Source organism: Passer domesticus, chromosome 2, assembly GCF_036417665.1.
Source record: "Passer domesticus isolate bPasDom1 chromosome 2, bPasDom1.hap1, whole genome shotgun sequence".
In the NCBI taxonomy this organism is placed as follows: Eukaryota; Metazoa; Chordata; class Aves; order Passeriformes; family Passeridae; genus Passer; species Passer domesticus.
In genome coordinates, this window is record NC_087475.1 from 31432466 (window position 1) to 31454978 (window position 22513).

General features: G+C 39.5%; 1 protein-coding gene across 3 annotated transcripts in view; it reads left to right on the forward strand.

The window, feature by feature from the left end:
* AFF3 (ALF transcription elongation factor 3) overlaps positions 1 to 22513 on the forward strand; it is a 323171-nt gene that overhangs the window by 29261 nt on the left and 271397 nt on the right. For all 3 annotated transcript variants that reach the window (XM_064408084.1, XM_064408085.1, XM_064408086.1), the window contains exon 2: positions 21210 to 21330. In XM_064408084.1, coding sequence (XP_064264154.1) covers positions 21210 to 21330 — 121 coding nt within the window. The remainder of the gene's footprint in view (positions 1 to 21209; positions 21331 to 22513) is intronic.

Below are 22513 nucleotides of genomic sequence, written 5' to 3' on the forward strand. Positions count from 1 at the left end.
TGGGACGTTGGGTTAAAGTAGTGTTACTTTCTACTAGGAGTAATAAAGAGCACATGACTTGTGTCGAGTGTTATCTGTCTGCCTTGGTGGATTTCCACTGGATCCAGTATCTTTTGGATCTTTGGATTAAGATTGTATTCTTTTGGAAAAGGCTGTCATGTCTCAGTCTTTCTCTGACAGGCAAGAGGAGAAGGACAAGAGGAGTGCAAATGCCGTGTTCCGTACCCAGCTGGTTCCCAGCTGCACCAGCAAGGCAGAGTGTGCCCCTGGCTGGCCAGACAGAGCTGAGGCTGATGTGCTCCTTCACACTCAGTGAGCTTTTACCTGGTAGATAAGCTAAAAGTGGGCTAAAAGTACTCAAAATTCTCTGAGGTGGGTCAGCTTTGCAAGCACTGAAAAGCTTGCAGAAGAAAGAAAGTAAATACCAGGCTTCTCTATGGGTTTTTTGGTGTCAAAACAGGCTGTGGCGGTGCAAAAAGGATCAGATCAAGGTAAATAGTTGGTCAGAAAAGCATATATAATTGCTTTTAGTAAATTGTTGCAGATAAAAAAACCCTTTTGGAGGTTGGAGGATGCATATTGAAAAAGCCTAGAAAGCACCAGCCCATGGGTTTAAGAAGATATACGTCAGGGGGAAAATGTTAGAGTAAATCAATATATTTCTCCTATAAACTCATATTCCTCTGAAGTCTGCTTAATATAACAACTACAGCCCTCTTTTTAAAAGGCACGTACCTGCTTTGCATGTATATATCCTAAACCTTTAGAACTAAAATTCATTACAACTGCTTGTACCATACAAGTACATCTACTTCTTACTTCAACAAAATAGCACTACCACCTTCATTTAAGTTTTAATTGCTTGTGCCAGAAGTTGCCTGTTTACTGGCTTGATTTTGTTACAAAACATGGATTTCTCCATTTTAATTACAAAATTTAAAATGAAAACACCAATCAGAAATTTTTACTAATTACATTTCTTTTCAATTCCCATTTATTTTAAGTAGTTGTGACTCAGACTAGATTTGTTATCTTATACTTCATTATTAAAGATAGTTAGCTATTAGAAATTTCAAGTGCACTTTGTATAACCTCCTGTCCCTGTGCCCCCTGTGTAAATAAAAGAGAAGGTGCTATTAGTGTGAGGTCAGAGATGGGGTCCATTAAGTCAGCTTTTGCTACCAGTGACCACACAGGGTGGATAAAGGTGACACCAGAGCAGAGGAGGCACTAAATACTTGAAGTAAGCTTGTGTACATTAAAGTGTGTTAAAGCCCTGCATGAACATGCTTGGTCTATCCTCAAAGGGATCTTACATCAGTGCAGTTGATCCCTTTTCCTCTTGGCGGAAGGATAAGCTGCCATAATATATGTTCATCTGACTGGGAACTGACTTCATTCCCTCAGTTGATTTGCGTTGACTTTCCTGAGAACCCCTGTGAAGATGAATCTTCAATTGCAGCAGTATCTCTCTCCTCTTAACCTACAAAATAATTGCCTCAGCTGAGATATGTCTCTGTTAGCTTTTTTAAAATGCTGACTTTTTTAATAGCAGCTTTTTCTGAATTACATCAGGCTTTCTATTTATACACTGTTTTCTCTCCTGTGTTGCTGTGGGTTAGGAGAAGGGAGGTATGTGATCTTTGGCCATGTAAGATAATGCCTTAATTCTTATTAAAAGTTTAGATTTTCATTATTTTTCTACTCATTGTATGTTAAAGAGAAATTTAACTAGGAGCAAATTCCCTTTGTGAGGCAGGTATCAAATAAAGCCCAAGCGGTCCAAAGGGTGATGATCTATATTCCTGTATTTGATCATTATGGGTAGCCCTGCTGGTAGGCACAGTTGTTGCACGTTGTTCCACAGGCAGGCCCTGTTTGGGGAGCTGTAGCCCTGGGGAAGCCACTTGGGCAGCATCAGCTCATGGGCTGCACCCTGTGGGTGCTGTGCAGCTGCTGTGCCCGTGGAGTGGCAGTGGAATAGTAAAAATGTTAACCTTGATGGCTGAATGAAACACCTTGGGACATGGAACTCACTGAGGCTTCCCCCCTGGCTTGTACAATTTCAGCTGCAGTTTTATTTTTCAGAGTGCTGAATTTTGTTGTAAGTACAACATAATATGAAATAATGTTATTTGAAAGCAACGGTATGTTGTACTACCTGCTGATATATTTTGCATAGAATCGGAGCAGCAACTATCAATTAGAAACATAACTCTTTTTTTAATCCTCACTTAAGGTTTAAAACATAACACTAGGAATGAGCTTCAGGGAAGCAATTTGTAAAGAATTTTTATGACTGTCTTCCTTTTTTATCTGTGTGAGTGGATAGATAATATAGCTTCCACTGGAAAAGCTCAAAGAGTCATATTTGTAAAGGATAAAGACATTACCTTTTGGTTCCCAAGAAGTTTAAATTGCACTCGATTTGCAAATTTATAAAGCACTTTGTAATACGTAAGGCTGACTCTAGATATCAGTGGATGAGTATCAGCAGTAGTTTCACAGTGTGAGCATATCTGAATGAGCTGGGGGCTTATCTGCCTTTGATCCCGAGTTTATGAATGCTAAAGATGGTTCACCATGTCAGTGGTTTAAGATCTTTGATTAAAACAGTTGTGCTTGTTGTTTAAACCAGAATATCATCCTGGTAATCTGCAATTACTGAATACACATTAACAAAAATCAGAGAAAGCAGTGAGGTCACATAGAGAGTGATACCCAGTCACTATATGTATTTATTAGTGTCACATATGAAATTTATGAGGCAAAGTAGTGCTGAAAAAATTTGCTGTCTTTCTAAGCAGTAGTCATTTGAGGAATTGCCTCAGATAAATGGGTTTGGCTAATTGAATCATACACTTTCATAGTGTGCTACATATAAAAGTAGACTAGGAAATAAATATAATTAAAGTAAACATGCCCTTCTAATTAGTAATTGTTTCTGCTGTTTTAAGCAAATTTCAATGGCACAAAGTAGCTGTTCCAGTACAAACCTAATAATGAAGGCTGTAATAACAGGTGTAAATTAACACAATGGAAAACATTTACAGTGTAACATTCTAAATTAAAAATGACATTAACAAGCCCGATTTTTAAAAAGCTGTATAATTAACATTTGTTCAACCCCTGACAAATTAGTGCAATACAAATACTAGATGATTTTATTTATAGCTTATAACATGTTTTCATTTTATTTTTGTTAAGAAGAAAATGGAGCAAATGTGGTTCATTTCTTTCTGAGAACATGTCATATAAGGGCACTGTCAAAGGAAAGGCAAAGAAAAAGAAAAAGCTAAGATATTTACCCAAAGGCATTTTTTGGTAAGTGATGTGCAGGAATTGTTTGAATACTTAACAATATGACCCAGTCAGTGTTCTTGGTTATGTATGCTCTGAAATAAAATGTTGCAAATGGTTTAAGTTTGGAGAAATGCAAGTACAAACAGAATAGTATCTACTGTGCAATAAAATACTTTGATTCCCCCAAGTGCATCTTCAGAAAAACATAGCATACTGCTAAGTGCTTAGCATTGATGTCTGTCTCTGCAAGAAAATATCACCAACAGTATTTTTGTTTTATGATGGATGTAATAGAATGCCATGCCATGAATAGGTAAGCAAAAATACCCAAACTAGTTTAAAAAAGAAGGCTTTACTTCAATTTGTGACAAAACATGCCATATTTTCACATTATAGAAAATGTCTAATCAGATCCCAAAAGAGAGTATAATATATCTGCACCATACAGACAAGTTCTCTTCTTTCTTGATTTTTTTTTGCTAAATTTGTAAGAGTAGAAAAATGGTTTTCTGGTGGGACTAGGGGAAATTGTAATTTTTTTCAGCTTGCCTATCAATAGAAAATCATCATTGTTTAATTTACTTTTTTTTTTTTACCATGTCTTCTTTGTTTGTCATAAATTACAACACAAGGTAAGAGAATTAATATATAATGACTTCTTATTCCAATGTGAATTTGTCAGACTGTATTTACCTCAGTTGCAAATCCTGAGATAAAGTGAAAAAGTAGTCCTTGTAATGTACTGTGTACAATGAACTTAAGCTCTGGGACTCAGCTTTTGAGGCAGATAGCTTCTTGCTGGCCACGATTTTCTACCACATTTTGTGGATGTTCCCAAAGCCTACACTGATGAGAATCTTCCTCAGTTGGTTCTGAACGGCTGGTGCTTATTGTTTGGCTTTACCTGTGTACTGTTGGGCATATTGAAGATGTCAGGTGTTTGAGTTTGGTCACAAAATCATCTTGCTTGTCCCTTACCTTTCCTGTTGTAAAATGGGATTCAGATCTTTCATGCGCCAGAGAGTTTTAGGAATTAAAAGTACATTTCTAATAGCAAATATAAGTAGAACTGCCCTGAGTAGAAGCCCTTCTGGAATTTCTAGTGTCAGAGATAATTTTAATTTGTTCGTAATCAAGATATTTTAGAAAACCTTTTGTTTTTGCATGTCACCTCTTACATGCCTTGCATGTCTCTGTAGCAGCTATTCAGGGGTGATTTGGAAATCGTGGAAAAGATGTTCTTACTTTCACATCTTACAGATCAGTTTCTGAATTCAATTACTGAAAAAAGGAAAATTTGTCTGTCCTTTAACCCATATATTAAAATAAAAGCACAAATTATTCAAAATAAAAATTATTGCAAATACTGGGCTGCATAGAACCTTTATTCCACCCCCTGGCTCTAAGTCAGGAGAAGTGCACCTAGGCCAGCCTGACAGATGAGAATCTAACCTTTATGGTGCCTGAGAGTCCCTCAGGATTGTGGAGTAGCGACATAGGGGCTTCTATAGGTCCCTACTCCAGAAGTAATCTTTTTGATGTATGTTCCTCCCAGAAAAGTGTCTTCAATATTGAGGAGAACAAGTCTTACTTTGGTAAATGATAACAAGCAGGTATTTATGGAGGAGCATCCCTGTAATAATGTCAGGGGGCAGTTTTGCTCATCTGGAAGGAAGATAGGATGTTGTGTGGTTCAGTGGATAAAGATTTCCCATTCTTGTTTATTTTATGTATTCAACCTGTCTAAGAAGGAGCAATCTTAACAATAACTGTCTGCTGGTGAGAACAGGGTTGTGAGGAGAACTGAGATAAAGAAGCCAAGGAGTCCGTGGAGTTGATAGCCAGCCTCTTACACTCCTTCCTTTTAAAGTTAGATAGCATTTCTGAAATCATATCTAAATCTCCTCTTCTGCAAATTAAGTTGCCTGACTTAACAGACAGAGAACACAATTCATCATTGTCTGCTCTGCAACAAGTTTTTATAGGTGGGTAGATCATTATCATGTGTCTCCCAGTCTTCTCTTTTCTAAACCAGACAAGCTCCGTTTGTCCTTTTTCAAATCTCACTCTTTTATCCATCTGTCTCTTTTCTGGGCTACATCATGTCTTTCCTGCAGCAGAGGTCCTCAGGCCAGGGTGTGATTTCCTCAGTGCCCAGCCGTGGGTCAGTTTTGGGTGAATCACAGAATGACAGAATGGGTGAGGTTGGAAGGGACCACAGTGGGTCATCTGGTCTGGCCTCCCTGCTCAAGCAGGGTCACCCCAGGGCACATTGCACATGAAATTTGTTATCTTAGCTTTAAATATTACCTTCAGCTTGATATTTAGGTCTTCCCAACTATTAAATTATTTTTAACTTAGTGGAACACACCAGGAACAGCAAAGTGTTTTCTAGAACCATGTACAAAACTCAGAAATCTTTATTGAGTTACTAAGATACTGTCTTGGTTCACAGCAGAATAGATCCATGCATATTACAATTATTTCACAGTTTTTTTCAAGAAACAACCCCAAATAGAAACTTGAACAAATTCACTGAGCTTATTTTCTTTTACTTGTATTTAAAAAACACCCAAATGGATTATCTTAAGATTTTGCTTTCCATAACCTAGCAGGAAGTAATTTTCTGCCATTCCCTTTGTCACTGAGAAACTCTCTTAGCATTGCTGCTTAGGAAATTTTAAGGAAGGCTAAATGTAGTAGCAGTTTCCTGCTTAACATGGCACGTTAGCAACAAAATATTCTCTTGTTAATAACAGCTTCTGTTTATTTTTTGCACTGGGATATTCCAGTTACCAAGTGTGAATTTTACCTTGGTTTGTTTGGTTTGCAATAAAAATCAAGTTCACTGGTGATTGGTGTATTTTTGTGCTCTCTCTCACCCTCACCTCTGTCATTTTTTCCTCACTGTGGGCCCGTCCACCAGGGTGAGGAAGGAACAGCAAGTGGGTCCCTCATCTTTCTGTGCAGTGCTGCTCTGGGTTTGTGCAAGCAAGCAGCACTGTGGAATGCTGCCACTGTTCACTTTTACAGCCCACCCTAGGAACCAGCTTTTAGTGGGGAAAAAATTGTTCTCCCTCATCTACCAGAGTCACTCTACCAAATGTTAAACACCTTCTGTGAGGTTCAAATGTCTCTTGACAAGAATTTGAGTGTCTGCTGTGGGGGTTTTGAATGTCATCACTTTTAAGACTAGAGAGCCTGAGAGCATGTGTGCAGCTAAATCCAAGCTGTATGATTAGTCTTCTTCTAAGTGCTGGACTTTTAGCATGGTGAATGTGAGTTTGAGTGAACTGAAACTGGTTAGGGATCAGGGCAGAGCTTGTGTTGTTTTCAGAGTCCTTTCTATTTCAGTCCTGTCTCATCCCCAGAGAACTGTGGGATCGTGGGTTGATAATCTGCCAATACAAAGAAGGAGGATGGGTTCCTCCTAAATGTTTTTTTTTTTTTTTTTAAACATTGCAGATCTCCTATCTTAGGCATCAGCATTTTGTTGGCTTTTCTGAAGTGGAAAAATCAGGAGAATTTCCTTCAGTCTTGTTTCCTGGTTTTCTTTAACTCCTTTCAATTATATTGTATTATTCTAGTGAAACAGAACAATAATTAAATTCTGGCCCTTTTTTAATGCACCACCTGTCAGAGAATTATTTCAGTCCTTCTAAGTTGTTCCCATGAAATCAGCTTCAGTGGGCTTACTGACAGGTCACACAAATTTGATAATCTTGAGCACTGTAGTGAGAGAAGGTCAAACTGAAGTCAAATGTTTTGGAACATTAAAAAAATTGTAGAAAAAAATACCCAAAGATTTCTAAGCTTCCTAACACAACAAAAAAGGATCTTTGCTATGAAAGATTCAAATAGAAATGTTATAGACATCTCCCAAATACATGTTTTTAGAATAATACATAAAATTCAGATCCTTCCTCATGTTTTTGCAACTATGCATAGAATTTAGATACCTCTTAACACTTTCAAAATGAAACACTGAATAATTTTACACCTTATACTATACAGGTAAATAATATCCTTATAATTTACTGTGACACAAATATACATTTATGAACTCAGACTTCAAGTAGAGTATGCATAAAATAAAACATTTCTCTCTTATAAGCTTTTATTGTTCTTGCTAAAGCTAAAATTTGCTGAGAAAAAATAGTCAGGGCAAGGCAGCTGTTAGAGAGTGAGGGAGCAATGTATCCAACTTCATCAGGTCACTGGCTTCCCTGCTTTGGCCTGGAACCAGGCTGATTCCCCCAACTGACAGGATCTGCCTCTGGCACCATCCCTGCATGGGCATCTCTGGCTTCTGCATCTATCACAACCATTGAGGCTTCTGGGTAATTTTTTGGGTCATTTTTTATGTAATTTCCTTCAAATTTTGAAATATCTAAGTGCATTTTAATCTACTTGAAAGTGAGGCACTTGAACAGTCACGCTGTTTCTGCAAGTTAAAATATAGAATATTTTTTTTGCACTTAAATTTCATTCAGCCATTTGTATTTTCTGACATATTTAAGTTTTAGGTTGGATTTGTGGCATGGCCATTCTTTTTAAGCAGAAGCAGAGTGTTAAGGGAGGCACAAACTGAAATTGTGATTCAAATGCTGGGGGTTTTTTTTGCTATAATGAGAGATAAAATGCCTCACTTCCCATTGCATGTGACTTAGGGGGGGAAAGACATGGGTGCTTCTCTATGCAGCTCTGAAGGTGAGCATGAGTTATGTGATACAGTCGTCCTTGTAGTCAGAGTGAACTGGGACTAGCATGTGTAAGAAGCTTACATGAATTACACCAGTCACAGGGCATAAAAGTTTTAACTTTTTCATCATTTTAACATGTATGCATCTTTATTCATGTGTGGATGTAAATTATTTTTTTATTTGTGGGTATGCTGGTCTTGACTAACTTCTCTTCCTAATTTTGATTGCATAACCCTTGGGGTTAATGCATCAAAATATGATAGAACAAGCAGGATATAATGAGTAAGATACTAAAAAAGTAATATGTTTTGTGTGGCAGGCAGTTTTCTTAGGCAGGTTCTGAGGATATGTAGTGATACTATTATTTGGTAAAGATAAACCTGAGGTCCAGTTTACATTGTCCATTTTCACAAGAAAGAACTGGGAAGGAATTAGCATTTTTCTTAGTTTAAATGTCTTTTTGAGAACTTGGTTTGCTTTATGACACAGTGCAATATTTGGCTGCTGCTAGTGTCTTGTGGAAGGAGAGTGAAATACCCTCTATATAAGCATTTTTTTTCTCACTGTTTGTATCTTGAAGTTATGTATAAGCCACACCTTTCTTAGGTTCCTGAACCCAGATCTATTACAGTGGTCCTTTTAGTTCTGTGAAAGCAAGCTGCCTACATAGATTCTACAGAGATAGATTTAAGTATAAATGTATATATGTAGCCATCTTTATGAATAAATATAGGTATCTCGTTCTATTTTTTGTTGAAATGTTTTCAGCAGAATGAAGATGGAATTTCATAATTCCCCATAATTAGATTTTATGCTTACAGACACTGATACAAGCGAATGATTGCTAAAAACAGTCACAGTTTCTTGTTATAGTGAGCTACATTTGCGTGTTCATGTAAGCAAAAGTAGGGATTTTAGTGGATTTATTATTTGGGCATTTACAGAGGTTGATTTTTTTTTTTTAATCTCTATGATTAGCATAGGGTTCAACTTCTCTGGTTGTTTTATCTGCATGTGCAGTTACTAAAATCATCCAAAAACATCATCCAAATTTATTTTTAACATGCGGATATGCTAGCACAGATCTATTTAAAATTTAGTTCAACCTTACCTGTGTGGAGTGATGGTTTCTCTGCAATATATAGAATAAAAGAATAAAAAATAAAAATAAAATAATAAGATCTCCCTCTATCTATAAGATCTGAAGGAAAGATAAATTAAAACAAGGCATCTCAAAACATATTAATCCTATTTTTACAGAAAGCAAACTCAGTGCCTGCCTGCTGAAGATCCTAAGAAGTGATTTTCTGTGAATACATAAAATCTGATGACTTATGCACTGACTTGCTAATAACTTTTTTTTTTCCACAATGGGGCTGTTGTGTGGTTTCCATAATGCTGTAAATCATGATTAAACACATAAAAAAGATTGTCGCTCAAGATCCATTTTAAGCCAAGTGAAACATAATGCAGTATAAAATTTACATCATTTTCTTGATTAACCCTGATGAACCTTCAGTCATTATCCATTGTGGTAAAAGTAAATTGGAAATGTTGCTTTGTTAATAAAACATGTATAGACGTTTTCATGAGTCATAGATTTGATGGTTATTAACAGCTGACACATTCATAATGAAATACTGTGCTTTGGCTTTCTGTGAAAGTATAAGACTGTGTAAGGCAGCAATCCTGTGTCCTGTACTTCAGGTGTGTATTTTGGTATGCTTTGGACATCACATAATTTTGAATGTTGATCTAAAACCAGAACATAAATACAGAAAAGAGTTTTCAGAATCTGTACATTGAGATGCTGAATTTGTGTATTTTTCACTCCTGTTTCATAGGGGTTCTTGGCAGCACCAGAATTGTTTAACAACTTAGAGCTACTCATCTTTGTCATCCTGTGAAGTTTTGCTCCTTTTGCTTCTATGCCAAGAATGTTTTTTAATAAACACTCTGTTACCTCTGTACTGGTAAAGTGCTCTTAGATCTGGCTTAACGATTTAAGCTAGGTTTGAAATAGGACAATAGAGATGAGCCTGGGGTCACATGCCAGTGTTGGTGTGAAATCAGTGAAGTGCAGCTGCACCAGAGCAGTGGTATGGGGACAAACCCGAGGAGCTGGCAGCCGTCGTGCATCAGGAAAACTGCAACACGGTCACTGCCACGGAGATGTGGGGGGATGACTTCCACAGCTGGAGTGCTGCAGTGGATGGCTGCGAGCACCTCAGAAGGGACAGGCAAGGAGGGAGAGGTGGCTCTGTACATTAGGGAGTGTTTTGCCTGTAGGGAACTTAGGAATAGTGACGATAAGGTTGGGTGCCTTTGGGTGGGAAAAGGGGGGAAGGCTAACAAGGCAGACATCCTGGCTGGGAGTGTGTTACAGACCACCCCACCAGGGTGAAGAGGCAGATGAAAGGTTCTGTGAGTGACTGGCTGACATGTCAGATCTCTACCCCCTGTTGTTGTGGGAGACTTTAACTTTGAGGATGTCTGCTGGAAACAACACAGCAGAGAGGAGGCAGTCGAGGAGGTTCCTGGAGTGTGTGGAAGTTACCTTCCTGACCCAGCTGGTAAGTGCCCCTCTGTGCACTGCTAATGTGCTGTTCATGAACAGAGAAGGGCTGGTGGGAGGTGTGCTGATCAGAGGCCATCTTCTGCATAGTAATCACAGAATTACATTGTTTTCATTTCTTGGTGAGGTAAGGAAGGTGGTCAACAAAACCTCCTCCCTGGACTTTCTGAGAACAGGCTTCAGCCTGTTCAGGACACTATTCAGAGAGCCCCTTGGGAAACAGCCCTTAAAAACAAAGGAAGGCTGGGCATACATTAAGACAAAAATCTTCAAGGCATGGATGCAGACCATCCCAATGTGCTGAAAGACAAACTGTAAGGGAAGAAGAATGGCCTGGCTGAATAGGGAACTTCAGCTGGAGCTCAGGAAAAGAATGAGAGTATGACCTTTGGAAGAAGGGGCAGGCAATTCAGAAAGAGTACAAGGATGTCTTTAGGTCATGTAGAGAGAAAATTAGAAAGGCGAAAGCTCAGCTAGAATTCAATCTGGCCACCACTGTGAAAGATAATAAAACATGTTTTTATAAACACATTAACAAAAAAAAGAGGACTGAGAAAAATCTCCATCCTTTACTGGATGTGGAGGGGAACATTGTAACCAAGGATGAGGAAAAGCCTGAGGTACTGTTCTTGGGGCCAGCCCAGTTTAATATCTTAGTTGATAATTTTGGACAAGAGAATTGAATGCACCCTCAGTCAGTTGCAGATGACACCACGTTGGGAAGGAGTGTTGAGGGAGAGCAGGAAGTCTCTGCAGAGAGATCTGGACATGATGGATCAATGGTCTAAGGCCAGTTGTATGAGGTTCAGTAAAGCAAAGTGCCAGGTCCTGCCCTTGTGTCACAGCAACCAGGCAGTGCTAGAGGCTGGGGCAGAGTGCCTGGAAAAACTGCTCAGTGGAAAAGGACCTGAGAGTGCTGCTTGACAGTGGCTGGTTGTGAGCCACTGTGTGCCAAGGTGGCCAGGAAGGCCATGGCATCCTGGCCTGGATCAGCAATAGTGTGGCCAGCAGGACAGGACAGCGATTGTCCCCCTGTATTTGGCACTTGTGAGGCCATCCCTTGAATGCTGGGTCCAGTTCTAGGTCACTTACTGTAAGAAGAACATTGAGGTGCTGCAGCAGCTCCAGACACAGGCAGTGGAGAAGAAGTCCTGTGAAGAAGTGAGCTGAGTCTGTGAGACTGCAGAAAAGGAGGGTCAGAAGTGACCTTATCACTCTCTACAACCACCAGAAAAGAGGCTGTTTCCAGGTGGGGATCGAGCTCTTCTCCCAGAGAACCAGATCAGAACAAAAGAAACCTCCCTCAAGCTTTGTCAGGGGAGGTTCAGGTTGCATCATCAGGAAGAAATTTTTCATTGAAAGGGTGGTTAAGGGTGGTTGGAAAGGTGTCCAGGGAGCTGCCGCAGTCAAATGTTCAGGAAATGATTGGATGTGACACTTAGGGCTGTGATTTGGTTGGCATGGTGGTGTTTGGTCAAAGCTTGGACTTGATCTTGAAGGTCTTTTCCAACCTCAGTGATTCCATGACTCTCTAATTCTATGATTCTTTGCTTTTGCTACTTTAAGTCAGGTCATACCAGGGTGAATTGCATGCTAAAATTTTTCTACCAGTTGCAGAGATTTCAATTTGTGTGTGCCATGTGAAGTATACCTTGGAGTATTTAGCAGTCCTGCAAATAGCTGCGGGTAGATGGATCACTGTACAGAGCCCCCTGGAAGGAACAGGCTACTTAAGTATCTTTAAAAAAATGGGAACAAAGAGGGATTTTTTTACTCTAAAAGACTTAGAGGCAAAACATATTTTTTCACATTTTTCAGGGCACTTTAAATTTATTTAGATTTTATAAAGTTCCAGGAAACTTTTAAACTTTTATTAGGTTAATTTTTATGAGTTTTAATTTTTTTTATTACTGAAACTAACACTGAAAATCTTTATTGACTGAAATCCAGTTTTCAGCAAACATATCAAAAGGAAGTTCAACAAACATTTTAAATAAAGTATTAAACACTTACTGCAAAATGTCAAATAGATTTTTAAAAGGCCAGAATTTTTTCATTACATTTTAAAAGTTCAGAGCATCCCTAGAAATCAGGCAATGATAAGTGTAAATTCAGTTTATGGCACCATTCAGTCTGACCAAGACTGTATAATGTATGATTTATGTATAATTTACCTATGTGTGCACATTCTCTACAGAGATGAAAAAATTTTTTAAAAAAGCTATAATTTTTGACTAATTATGACTGTAAGTAGCCTAAAGAAGAAATGCAAAGGAGAAGAAGAAAGGGCACAGGCTTGGCAGTTTGTAACTGGAACAGTTTGACATGCATAAGGTTATAGTGGAAAGCAGAAATCATTGTGCAGGGAAACGGGCACAAGGGTGTAGTCTGACATCTTTGGCAGGGAAGCAGTGTGAGAGGAAAGTGATCAGACAGAGGAATCTCCAAGTTAGGTAAGGCCTTGTGTAGCAGCAGCCCAGGGAATTCACAGTTAGGTTAGGCAGAATAAAAGTTGTTCTCTCAGTTGAGAGCAGCCCTGAGGAGAAGGGCTCGGGGGTGCTGACTGGCAAGAAGCTCAGTGTGGGCTGGCAGGGGCACTCGCAGTCCCCAAGGCCAGCTGTCCCCTGGGCTGCACCAAAAGCAGCGTGGGCAGCAGGGCAAGGCAGGGGACTCTGCGCCTCTGCTCCTCCCTGCTGAGAGCCCACCCAGAGTACTGCACCAGCTGGGTCCTCAGCACGGGTGGGATGTGGACCTGTTGGATGGAGTCCAGAGGAGGCCATGAGGATGATCAGATGAAGGTGAAGATGAAGATGAAGATGATCTTCCCTCTGCTGGGAAGACAGGCTGGGACAGTTGGGTCTGTTCAGCCTGGAGAAGAGAGGGCTCCTGGGAGACCTTGTGGCACCATCCAGGACCTAGAGGGAGCCAGCAACAGAGCTGGGGAGGATCTTATTACAAGGGCATGTAGTGATAGAACAAGGAGGAACGGCTTCAAACTGAACGAGGGTGGGTTTAGGTTAGAAAGGTAGAAATTCTTCACTATGAGGATGGCAAGACATTGGACCAGAGTTGTGGATGCCCTATCCCTGGAAGTGTTCAAGGCCAGGTCGAATAGGGTTTTGAGCAACCTGCTCTAGTGGATGGTGTCCCTGCCCAGGACACAGGCTTGGAACTAGATGATCTTAAAGGTCCCTTTCAACTCACACCTTTCTGTGATTCTGTGGTTCTGTGGGCTGTTGTATTTTTAAAATACAACATAAAAGTGACAGTTACAAAATTAAATTAAAGGATATTATTGTGATCTGTCAGGTTTGTGCTCTTCAGTCTTAATTTTAAAAAAAAAAATCTGTACCTGGGAGATGTGGATGAGGATACAAGAGGAATACTTTGTCACATCTACAGTATCTGTTTCTTGGCAGCCAAGATTTTCGCTTGGTTTCTAGAGGTTTTAAATTTAATTTTGATTTATGAAGAAAAAAAACCAACCTCTTTCCAGGTGTAAGATTATTAGCAGTGGTGAATTTTACACTTGTGAATATACCTTCAAAGAATATATTGTTAGATCAGTGCAAAATTAAAGCTGTTGTAATGTTCTGTTTCTAGCTCGGCTCAGTGTTGTTTTAAGATCTTCAACCATTTTAGGCACTTTTGCTAGCAGATTTAGGGTTATAAAAGAAAATGAGATATTGAAAATAGGATTATCTATTAATACGGAGTGGTGAAATTTTTAATATCTATTTGTAATGTAAGTATGGACTGGTAAATTCTTATCATATGATGAAGTTATTTTTCCTGAAACTAAAAATAAATTAGAATTATGTCTCAATTTCTGTCATTGAGCAAACCTTCACAGAGAGAAGAAAATGTGCTCGTTTTGTCTGTAGCGAGGCTGGAAGAGGTACTCTTTTAAAAGCAGGTGTTGAACTAAATATGATTTTTTAATGCTCCTCTGTTGTGATGCTCTGACTCAACAGCCTGGGTCCCAGTCTTAACTGCAGCCCTAGGTCTTCTCAGTATTTTGATACATATTTAAAATTCAATCAGGTTGCATGTGAAGCACTTATATTTTGTGAATGTCAGGTTTGAGTGCCTGTAAGGTAATAACTGCACCCACAATTAGCCTTTCCTCGGTTCCTTCCACTTGCCCAGTGTTAACCCTCAGAAGACCTGACCCGACCACTGCAATGCTGATTTTGCAGCTATGATATGTACATATTCATTTGTTTGGTGGATGCAATATATCTGCCCCTGAAAATACAGCTCCCTGTTTTGGACTTGGAATTTCCAGGCAGATAATTAAAGTAATCTCACACCTTCCAGCCTGCACCTGCCACCGTGCGAGAGGCTGCCCCAGCTCAGCTTGCCCTGATCATATTCGTGTTGGGTCGGTAGTGTTTCATGGCTAATACAAATCATAAACAGGCTGTAAAAGCTGAAGCGTCAATGAAGCCTAGCTTTAAAATTGCTGGAAGCTAAAGTTTTAAAACTGATACTGCAAAGTGAAAAATGAAATTTAACCAGGCACTTTGGTGAAGGAAAAATAATTTATTGGATGTAAGATGAAAAGCTGTGAGAGTAAACATCAATCTCATCTTAGACACATGTCATTGATTGATGTTTGCTCTGTGCTGCTGCCTGGAGGTAAACTCTTTGAAATAGCAAAATAGGTACTTTATCTGTCTGTGGATAGGAGCACAGTTTGTTAAGTTACTGCTTTTTTGAGACCCTGCTACATCTTTATGTTCAATCAAAGTGAAAACAGTAAATCAGAGTAATTGCTTTACCCCACGGCATTCCTGTTTGTAAATGGGAAAAAATACTGTAAAAATCCTCAAATTAACTTCTGCTGTTTAGGATAGATAAAGAGTCTAAAAAAAGCCAGTTGTAGCCTAGGAAGGTATTTAATTGACTATGACACTTGTTCATCAAAGGCAGCTCCTTTGTTATAATTTAACTGATAGATCAAATATCATTAGGGAAAATATTTAATGCTCAAAAATGAAAGGTTGCCATATCTTGGAGTTCTCTATACCCTGTCAGCAATGAGTTTACAAACAGATACCATTTATGCTTATCTGGAAATGAAACTGGTATCTAGAATTTGGCCAGCAAAAACCATGGACATGAACAGTGAAATAGAAAACACTACTATGTTAACATGGCGATTCAGCAAACCAGACAACCTCAATTGTTGTAATTAAATCATTAGAGTTAAGCCTATTTTCTAAGAATGTTTGAGGCTTTTGCCTTTACAGGATCTCAGTCTGACTTGTCCTTTTGAGTTTTAAAATATGGCAGAAATACAGGAATGAGGGTACATTAAAATTCAGAATCCAGTTTCTATTTTGAATTGAGTTTCATAATCGCTGTCCTGCATCAGGGCTGGGCTGGTTTTTTATGGTGTTGTGTAAGTTTTTCCTTTGACTTACTCTATTTAGCTACTTTGGCATAAATGTAGTAATTCAGGGGAGAATTAGACTATTAAATATTTAAGAAAATGTCCTCACTTCAGCCTGAAATTTAGTATATTGATTTGTGTGCCAGATTAAAATTTGTGGGGAAATGTTGAGAATAATCAGTAAACCATTTTAAAATTTATTTTCTTGAAATATTGCCTGTTTCTCATAGCTTTGAAGCAGTTCTAGCTTTGTTCATAATTCAAAAATGACCGTGTGCTAAAATTTAATTTCAAAGATATATATATGTCCTTGCAGAAAACTTGTTCACGGGCCTAGGTTTATTCTGGAAATACACATATCTTTTAGTATGGATTATGTTTTTGAGGTGGGGGTTTTTCTGTTTGTTTGGAAGATGATCAGCACAGTGCTGATGTGGGCTGCACCCAGCAGCTTGGGGATGGTGTCACTCCCGTGACGCCAGGAGTGGGTGTTGTAGTCTGATGACGTTTTGATGGAGCCTTTTCCATTTACTGATGGAAGAAGAAGGGTCAGTTTAAGAACAAGTGGGGAGGTTGACAAAATCTGGGAAAGAAGCTCAGCCCTGGGAACTAGGTCTTGCCTAGCAGAGGACTGCCAGGAGCCCACAGGAACTGTGGGTTTGCCAGTTTAAGAAATAGCTGCCTGTTAGCATGAAGCATCAGCTCTGCTTTTGTAATTAATATGTCTAGACTTCAGGTTCTGAATGTTTTGTGCTAAGTGCCACAGGTAGCTGCCCAGGTGAAGGAGATCAGCCTCCTGGGTAAACATTAACTGGAAACAAACAAGCTACTCCTACTAAATTTATATCGCAGTATTTATGTGCATGGGGAGGGAGAAGGAAGATGTGAGTATATATGGGTGTGGCAAAGCCCTCACAATTCAGAGAATAATGAAATAAGTCTTTGGACTGGAAAATTATATTGGAAGGTCGGGAAAGGCAAAGGCAGGATTGCAGGGTGCTGCCAATGATGAGTTCAGAAACTGTGGCCTGGTCTGTGTACACATGTGGTAACACCTTCCTCTGTCATGCTGGTACAGCTGGCTGGGTCACAGTCCCCTTCCTTTTCCAGAAAATAAAATGATGCCAAGAAAGGGGAGTACCAGCAATCTCACCCTCAATTTACCTACCTGTGTCTTTAACAGCCTCAAAGATGCTAGCTGTTAGGAGGATCTTGTAACAGAATAACAGTACCCTTCCAGAATCTCCCCTTCGTGATGCAGCAGTTTTGTGGTTTCTGAAAAGGTCAAGCAGCATCGTTAATGCACACCATGTAACTCCTCTGTGAAGGTGCAGTGCTTCGTTTGTGGAAAAGGACATCTTCCTCTGAATGCAAATTTGGGTGTTCCCAAACTGAAGGACAGGAGGATATGTTGGTGCCCTGTCACCACCTCGTTCATCATGGAGATGAGACCTTTTTATTTGAGTTGCTCCAAAAAGTGATATCTGAGCAAGTCAGGAATAGAGTGCTTATATTAAAAAAAAAAAGAAAAAAAAAAAAAAGAAAAAAAAAAAAAGAAAAAAAAAAAAAGAAAAAAAAAAAAAAGAGAAAATAAAAGAAAAGGAGATTTTTCAACACCTAAAACTTAAGCTTTTTATATGATTTTTTTCAGCCTAGCCTGAGACAACATAACTCTTTGGACTTTGTAGGAGATTAAATCCCAGCCCCAGGTTTTTCAGGTAAAATTATTGCTCTGCTCCTAGGCTGTCCCCTGAGCCATCTCTGTCTATTTCTAATTAAGGACTAAAGGAAACGGTTCCTTCTGATGGCAGGAGTAGCATGAAGAAAGCTGTGAGTGTTTCTGTGGGGAGGCTGGTGCCACTGCACCCTCCCACCAGGAACCAGCACGCCTGGGCTCTCCTCTGCGGGCTGGTCTCACAGGGAGCCACGCTCACCGTGGGCATGGCCAAAGACTGGGGACCATCCAGGTAATCTGCCAAAATGTATCACAGCAGATCAACATTCATTAAACATACCTGCTTGAGACATTTAGCAATCCATTGGAAATCTGATCTGGCAAAAATCTGGGAGTGAAATTGTTCCGTGTATCCTGGAAGAGGCAGAGGAGGTAGGGGTGCTGTGACCAGGGTGGTGGCGGTGTGCTGAAAGCTCTTTGAGCTTGAGACAGTGGCATTTAGGCACAATTCATTGGTATATACAGTATGTGTCTTGGCAGATCTTAGGGCTGAGATAAATGAAAAAAGCAATGTGCCAGATTTGAGATAATTTAATTTCTATAATACAACCTTTATTCATCTGTACTTTTGCAAGGGTTTGACTTGTTGCTCACGTTCTGGTTCATGTCCTTTAAACATGAATTAGAAACAGATGCAACATTTTAAAAATAACAGTATACCATTTAAAAACTGTTTGAATTCACCTTTTGGAATTTGACCTGTATGAAACAAATATAGATGACACTGACTTTTGAGTGGTGAGTGTTTGCATGTTCTTTGGCTCCAAGTCTTACAAAACTGAGCATGCATACTACACATATATATGCATATATCACTCACATACGTACACATGCCCCAATGAGGAAAAAGTCATGAGGTTTTCATGAGCTTGTTCTTTGTGGCTTAGCTATTGAAACAAGACACACGTTAAACCATTAAAAGGTACCTCTGGGATTGTTTTAAATTGCAAATTTTAAAAAAATAAAGAAGAAATCTATTAAAAAGAATCATTTTCCATTAACTGAAGTGTTTGCAATAAAGACAATTATAGCAGTTGGCAGTATTCTCCTTGAACCAAAACAAATAAATACATTTGGTGACATACGTTCAAGGAAATGTGATTGCTGCAATGTTCATGCAAATAAGGAGCAGCTTCACAAATGCTAGACATTTTGCCATCTGGTATTACCAAAGGAACACAACTCTCAACTTGTAGCTCTTCCTAACTTACTGTTTGTAGATGGCATATTAGGCATTGTCACACGGTTCTGACATTTGCATAATCATTCTGAATTACTGCAGGTTGTGCATTGCGTTGCCAGCAGTGAATTCATTTGAGAAGGGGGTTCAGAGACCTGATGACTTGTATGGCTTCATCAAATATATCTCTGTCCAATAAAGGGATAAAAATGTTCTTTCACTTTAGAACTACCACACCAGTGAATTTTTAAATTTGTACGAGGACTAGTGAAGAATGTTGCATGTGTTTACTTCCTAGAAATTGGGTAGAGACCAGTATTGTAATTAATCTCAGGGAAGCTGCCCATCTCTGTTTGCCTGCAGGCTAGAGTACAAATGCACAGCATCTCAAAGAGTCGAGAAATTCTGGATGGGGACACGTAGCTGAGGATGAAGTTATAATCTGATCTCTTAAAATTCCAGGAAAACCCAGCCTAACAACAGTTATTAAGTGTGGCAGAAAGTCTGGTTTAGACATGGGTGCTTGTTAGCTGGCTCAGCTGATGGGAGTAGGCTCGATGGCACAAGGTAGTAACTGAAGACCTCTGCTCTCACAGCAGTCAATGACAACTGCTCTGCCTCTGGTCTCAGCAGCATGTGCACCATGTGCAGGAGGTGTTGTCACTCCCAGGAGCCCATGGGGAGGCCTTCACCACCCACTTCTTACTGGAAAAAGGCATTTTCTATGCCCAAAACTCCATCCCTATGATGGCTTCCTCATTACGCTGCTTTTCAAGGAGAGGGTGTTGGAGTGAATTATGTGCATTGCTCATGGAAGGTATGGGATAAAACCCCAAAAACTCTCAACCACCTGTAAGTGGTTGTAAACAAGGTGGTGTTTGGGTGCTGTCTCCAACCTGCTGTGCTGAAATCCTGTGTTTCACAACAAACCCCTGTTTGGGAGCTGTGCTTGGCCCCTGGCATCTGCCCCCAGACCCATCAGAAGGCTGCTCTGCAGCATCAACAAGAGAACAAAAGATTTTCTGTTCATTTAGTGACTGTTGAGGCATTGTTCAAGTATTAATAGCATCTAACATATCCTGTGTATTTTCAGCTCTCTCCAGTCCCGAATTAGAATCAGATAGCTGTTGGCCTTTTGACTGCCTTGCCTGAGGCATACTAGGTAGCATCACGTGGGTAGCCAATGCAACATATGTTTTGCTAACTGGGAAGCTGGTTAGCAAGACAACGTTTATCTTATTAACACATGGTGCACTTACATGACATTAATACATATTCCTACTTTACAGATTTACTGTGCCAGAGGAAAAATATTAGCTGAGCTAAGCAAAATAGGAATCAACATACTTGTCACATTGTCCTGAAATAGCATGTTAACTTTGTTAGGCATGTTGGCTTCCTTTGTGAGGAGAATAAAACATAATAAACTGAAATGTGTAAACCTGAAAGGTGTTGTTCTGTAGAAATTCAGAAAAAGAATTCTCTGGTTTATGTTGTCATGTATTTAACTAGAATTCTGAAAATAAAAAAGTCAGTTACTATTCTGAATGTCTATATCGGAGCTAAAGTTGTTAATTTCTAAAAGTTAATGCTGATGTGTAATGCAGTGATTTTATTCTCTCTCCAGATACACTCTACTACCCAAACATACACCGTTGTGCCACTATTCATTTATGCATGTTCTGTGGTTGTGATAGTGTCAAATCCATCAGAAAGAGGAATTGTTTCAGTAGTAGTTTCACGACTTGGCTGATTAGCAGAGATCAGAAGAAGCAACCTAACTGTGGAAACCACTACAGCATATAGTTTTAACAGCTCTTTAGGGAGCTAGTTAATGAAAGAATCACTACAGAAACACAGCCATGTGAAAAAAAGGAGCATTTTCATACAACACTCAGAGGATATGTCATAAGTGGGAACATGTTCATAATTTCTATTTACTCACAGCTGTAATTACCATCTGCCTTAAGAGAACTTCTAGTCTTTGTCAAAGTTGCTTAGATATTTCCTTTGTCACGTTTCAAGCAGAGAAGTTCTGTACAGACTAGATCCTGCCATGTGATTTCTTTTTTATTTTTCTGTAAGAATTTAATTATCTATTCTCTCTGTGAAGAAAGTGCCAGCATTCCCAGAGACCTGAACCTCCCCAGCCTGCTTGAACTGGTGTTCATCTGATTCATGTTTGTGCTTATTTTTGCCATCTGTCTGCAAAACAGAGTTCTTAACTTTTAAATACACACTGGTTTATATGCTGCCCTCTGATTTTTAATTCTTAAAAAACTATTTGTCTTTTTTCTTTTTTTCTCTAACTCCAGTGTCTACGAGCCAGATAGAAACGTGCTGCGAAGGAAGGAATGGGAAAGGAGAAACCAGGAGGCCCAGCAGGACAATGGCGCGTTTAACACGAGCTATTCCCTCTTCAGTGAACCATACAAGGTAGATGCTTCCCAGCTGGGCAAATCTTTGTGTGTTTATTTATTTATTCCACAGTACAAAAATGTAGCCTGCAGAAGGCACTGTCCAGGTTTCATCACCCTCCCACGAGTGCTAGCTTCCCAAAATTCACGGAGAACATGCATGATTCCCTGCAAGTCGGATTTTTATATCTATTTATATTTACGTATGTGTAAAAGCTTCTTCTAGTGTTCAGCAGCACACAAGAGTGAAATAAACTAGAAATATGCCAGCAATATTTGAGATGGAATTAAAACTAGGAGGTGAAGGTGAAGGTATCCTGTTTTTCCAATACTTAGAAGAAAACAATTGTGTAAGACTAGTGTGTGAAGGTCAAGCAGTACTGTAAACATTGTGCCCTGGCCAAGGTTATTGTACTGAAATATCCTTTTTTCCCTATAAGAATTACCAGGATAATTAAAAAAATGTCTCCTATACATGTTTTTCCTCCATCAAAGGCAGAAGTAGCTTGGGAGTGTCAACTCCTTGTGTTGTTCCTCATGGTAACAGCAGTTTGATGAGGCACAACTGTCTTTCATCACTCCCTGTTAGAAGATCAAGCAGGGCCTTTTACACTCTGCAGAAGCTTGAAAATGGTGAACAGGACCAGAGAGCAGTGTCCCATGGGGGCTGCTTCTCTCCCTCAATTTACCATTGCTTGCCTGTATGTATCAAGCCATCATCATGTATTTTCTGCTGTGCCTTTCCAGAAATGTCCAAGTTACTGTAACAGGTGCCACCTTGTGAAGCCTTTCCCTCCATGCAGCATCACTTCCCCTTGGTGCTTAGGGTGCTTTAGTGCCTCTTTCCAGGAGACCTATTTGGAACCTGGCACCTGGCTTCTGCTTTGACTTCCATGCTTGAGTTTTAATTCTTGTGCTCCAGGGTCAGCTTTCAGCTTGTGCTTCTTCCAGATTGTTGCTTGTATTTAGTCCCTAATAAAAAAGAAAGATCTACCACTTTCAAACCATGTCCCTTGAAGGAACACAGCTCTGTCTGCCTTGAAGTTGACCTCCAGCTGCCCGGATTTCAGATTCATTACAAAGACATTTAGAAGCCATGTCAGATGTCTTAAACTCCTCAGTGACCTACTTGAAAATGTCTACCGTGAGACCAGTCAAGGGCTAATCCATGGAAGAAAGCCTGGAAAGCATAAGTCAGCTGT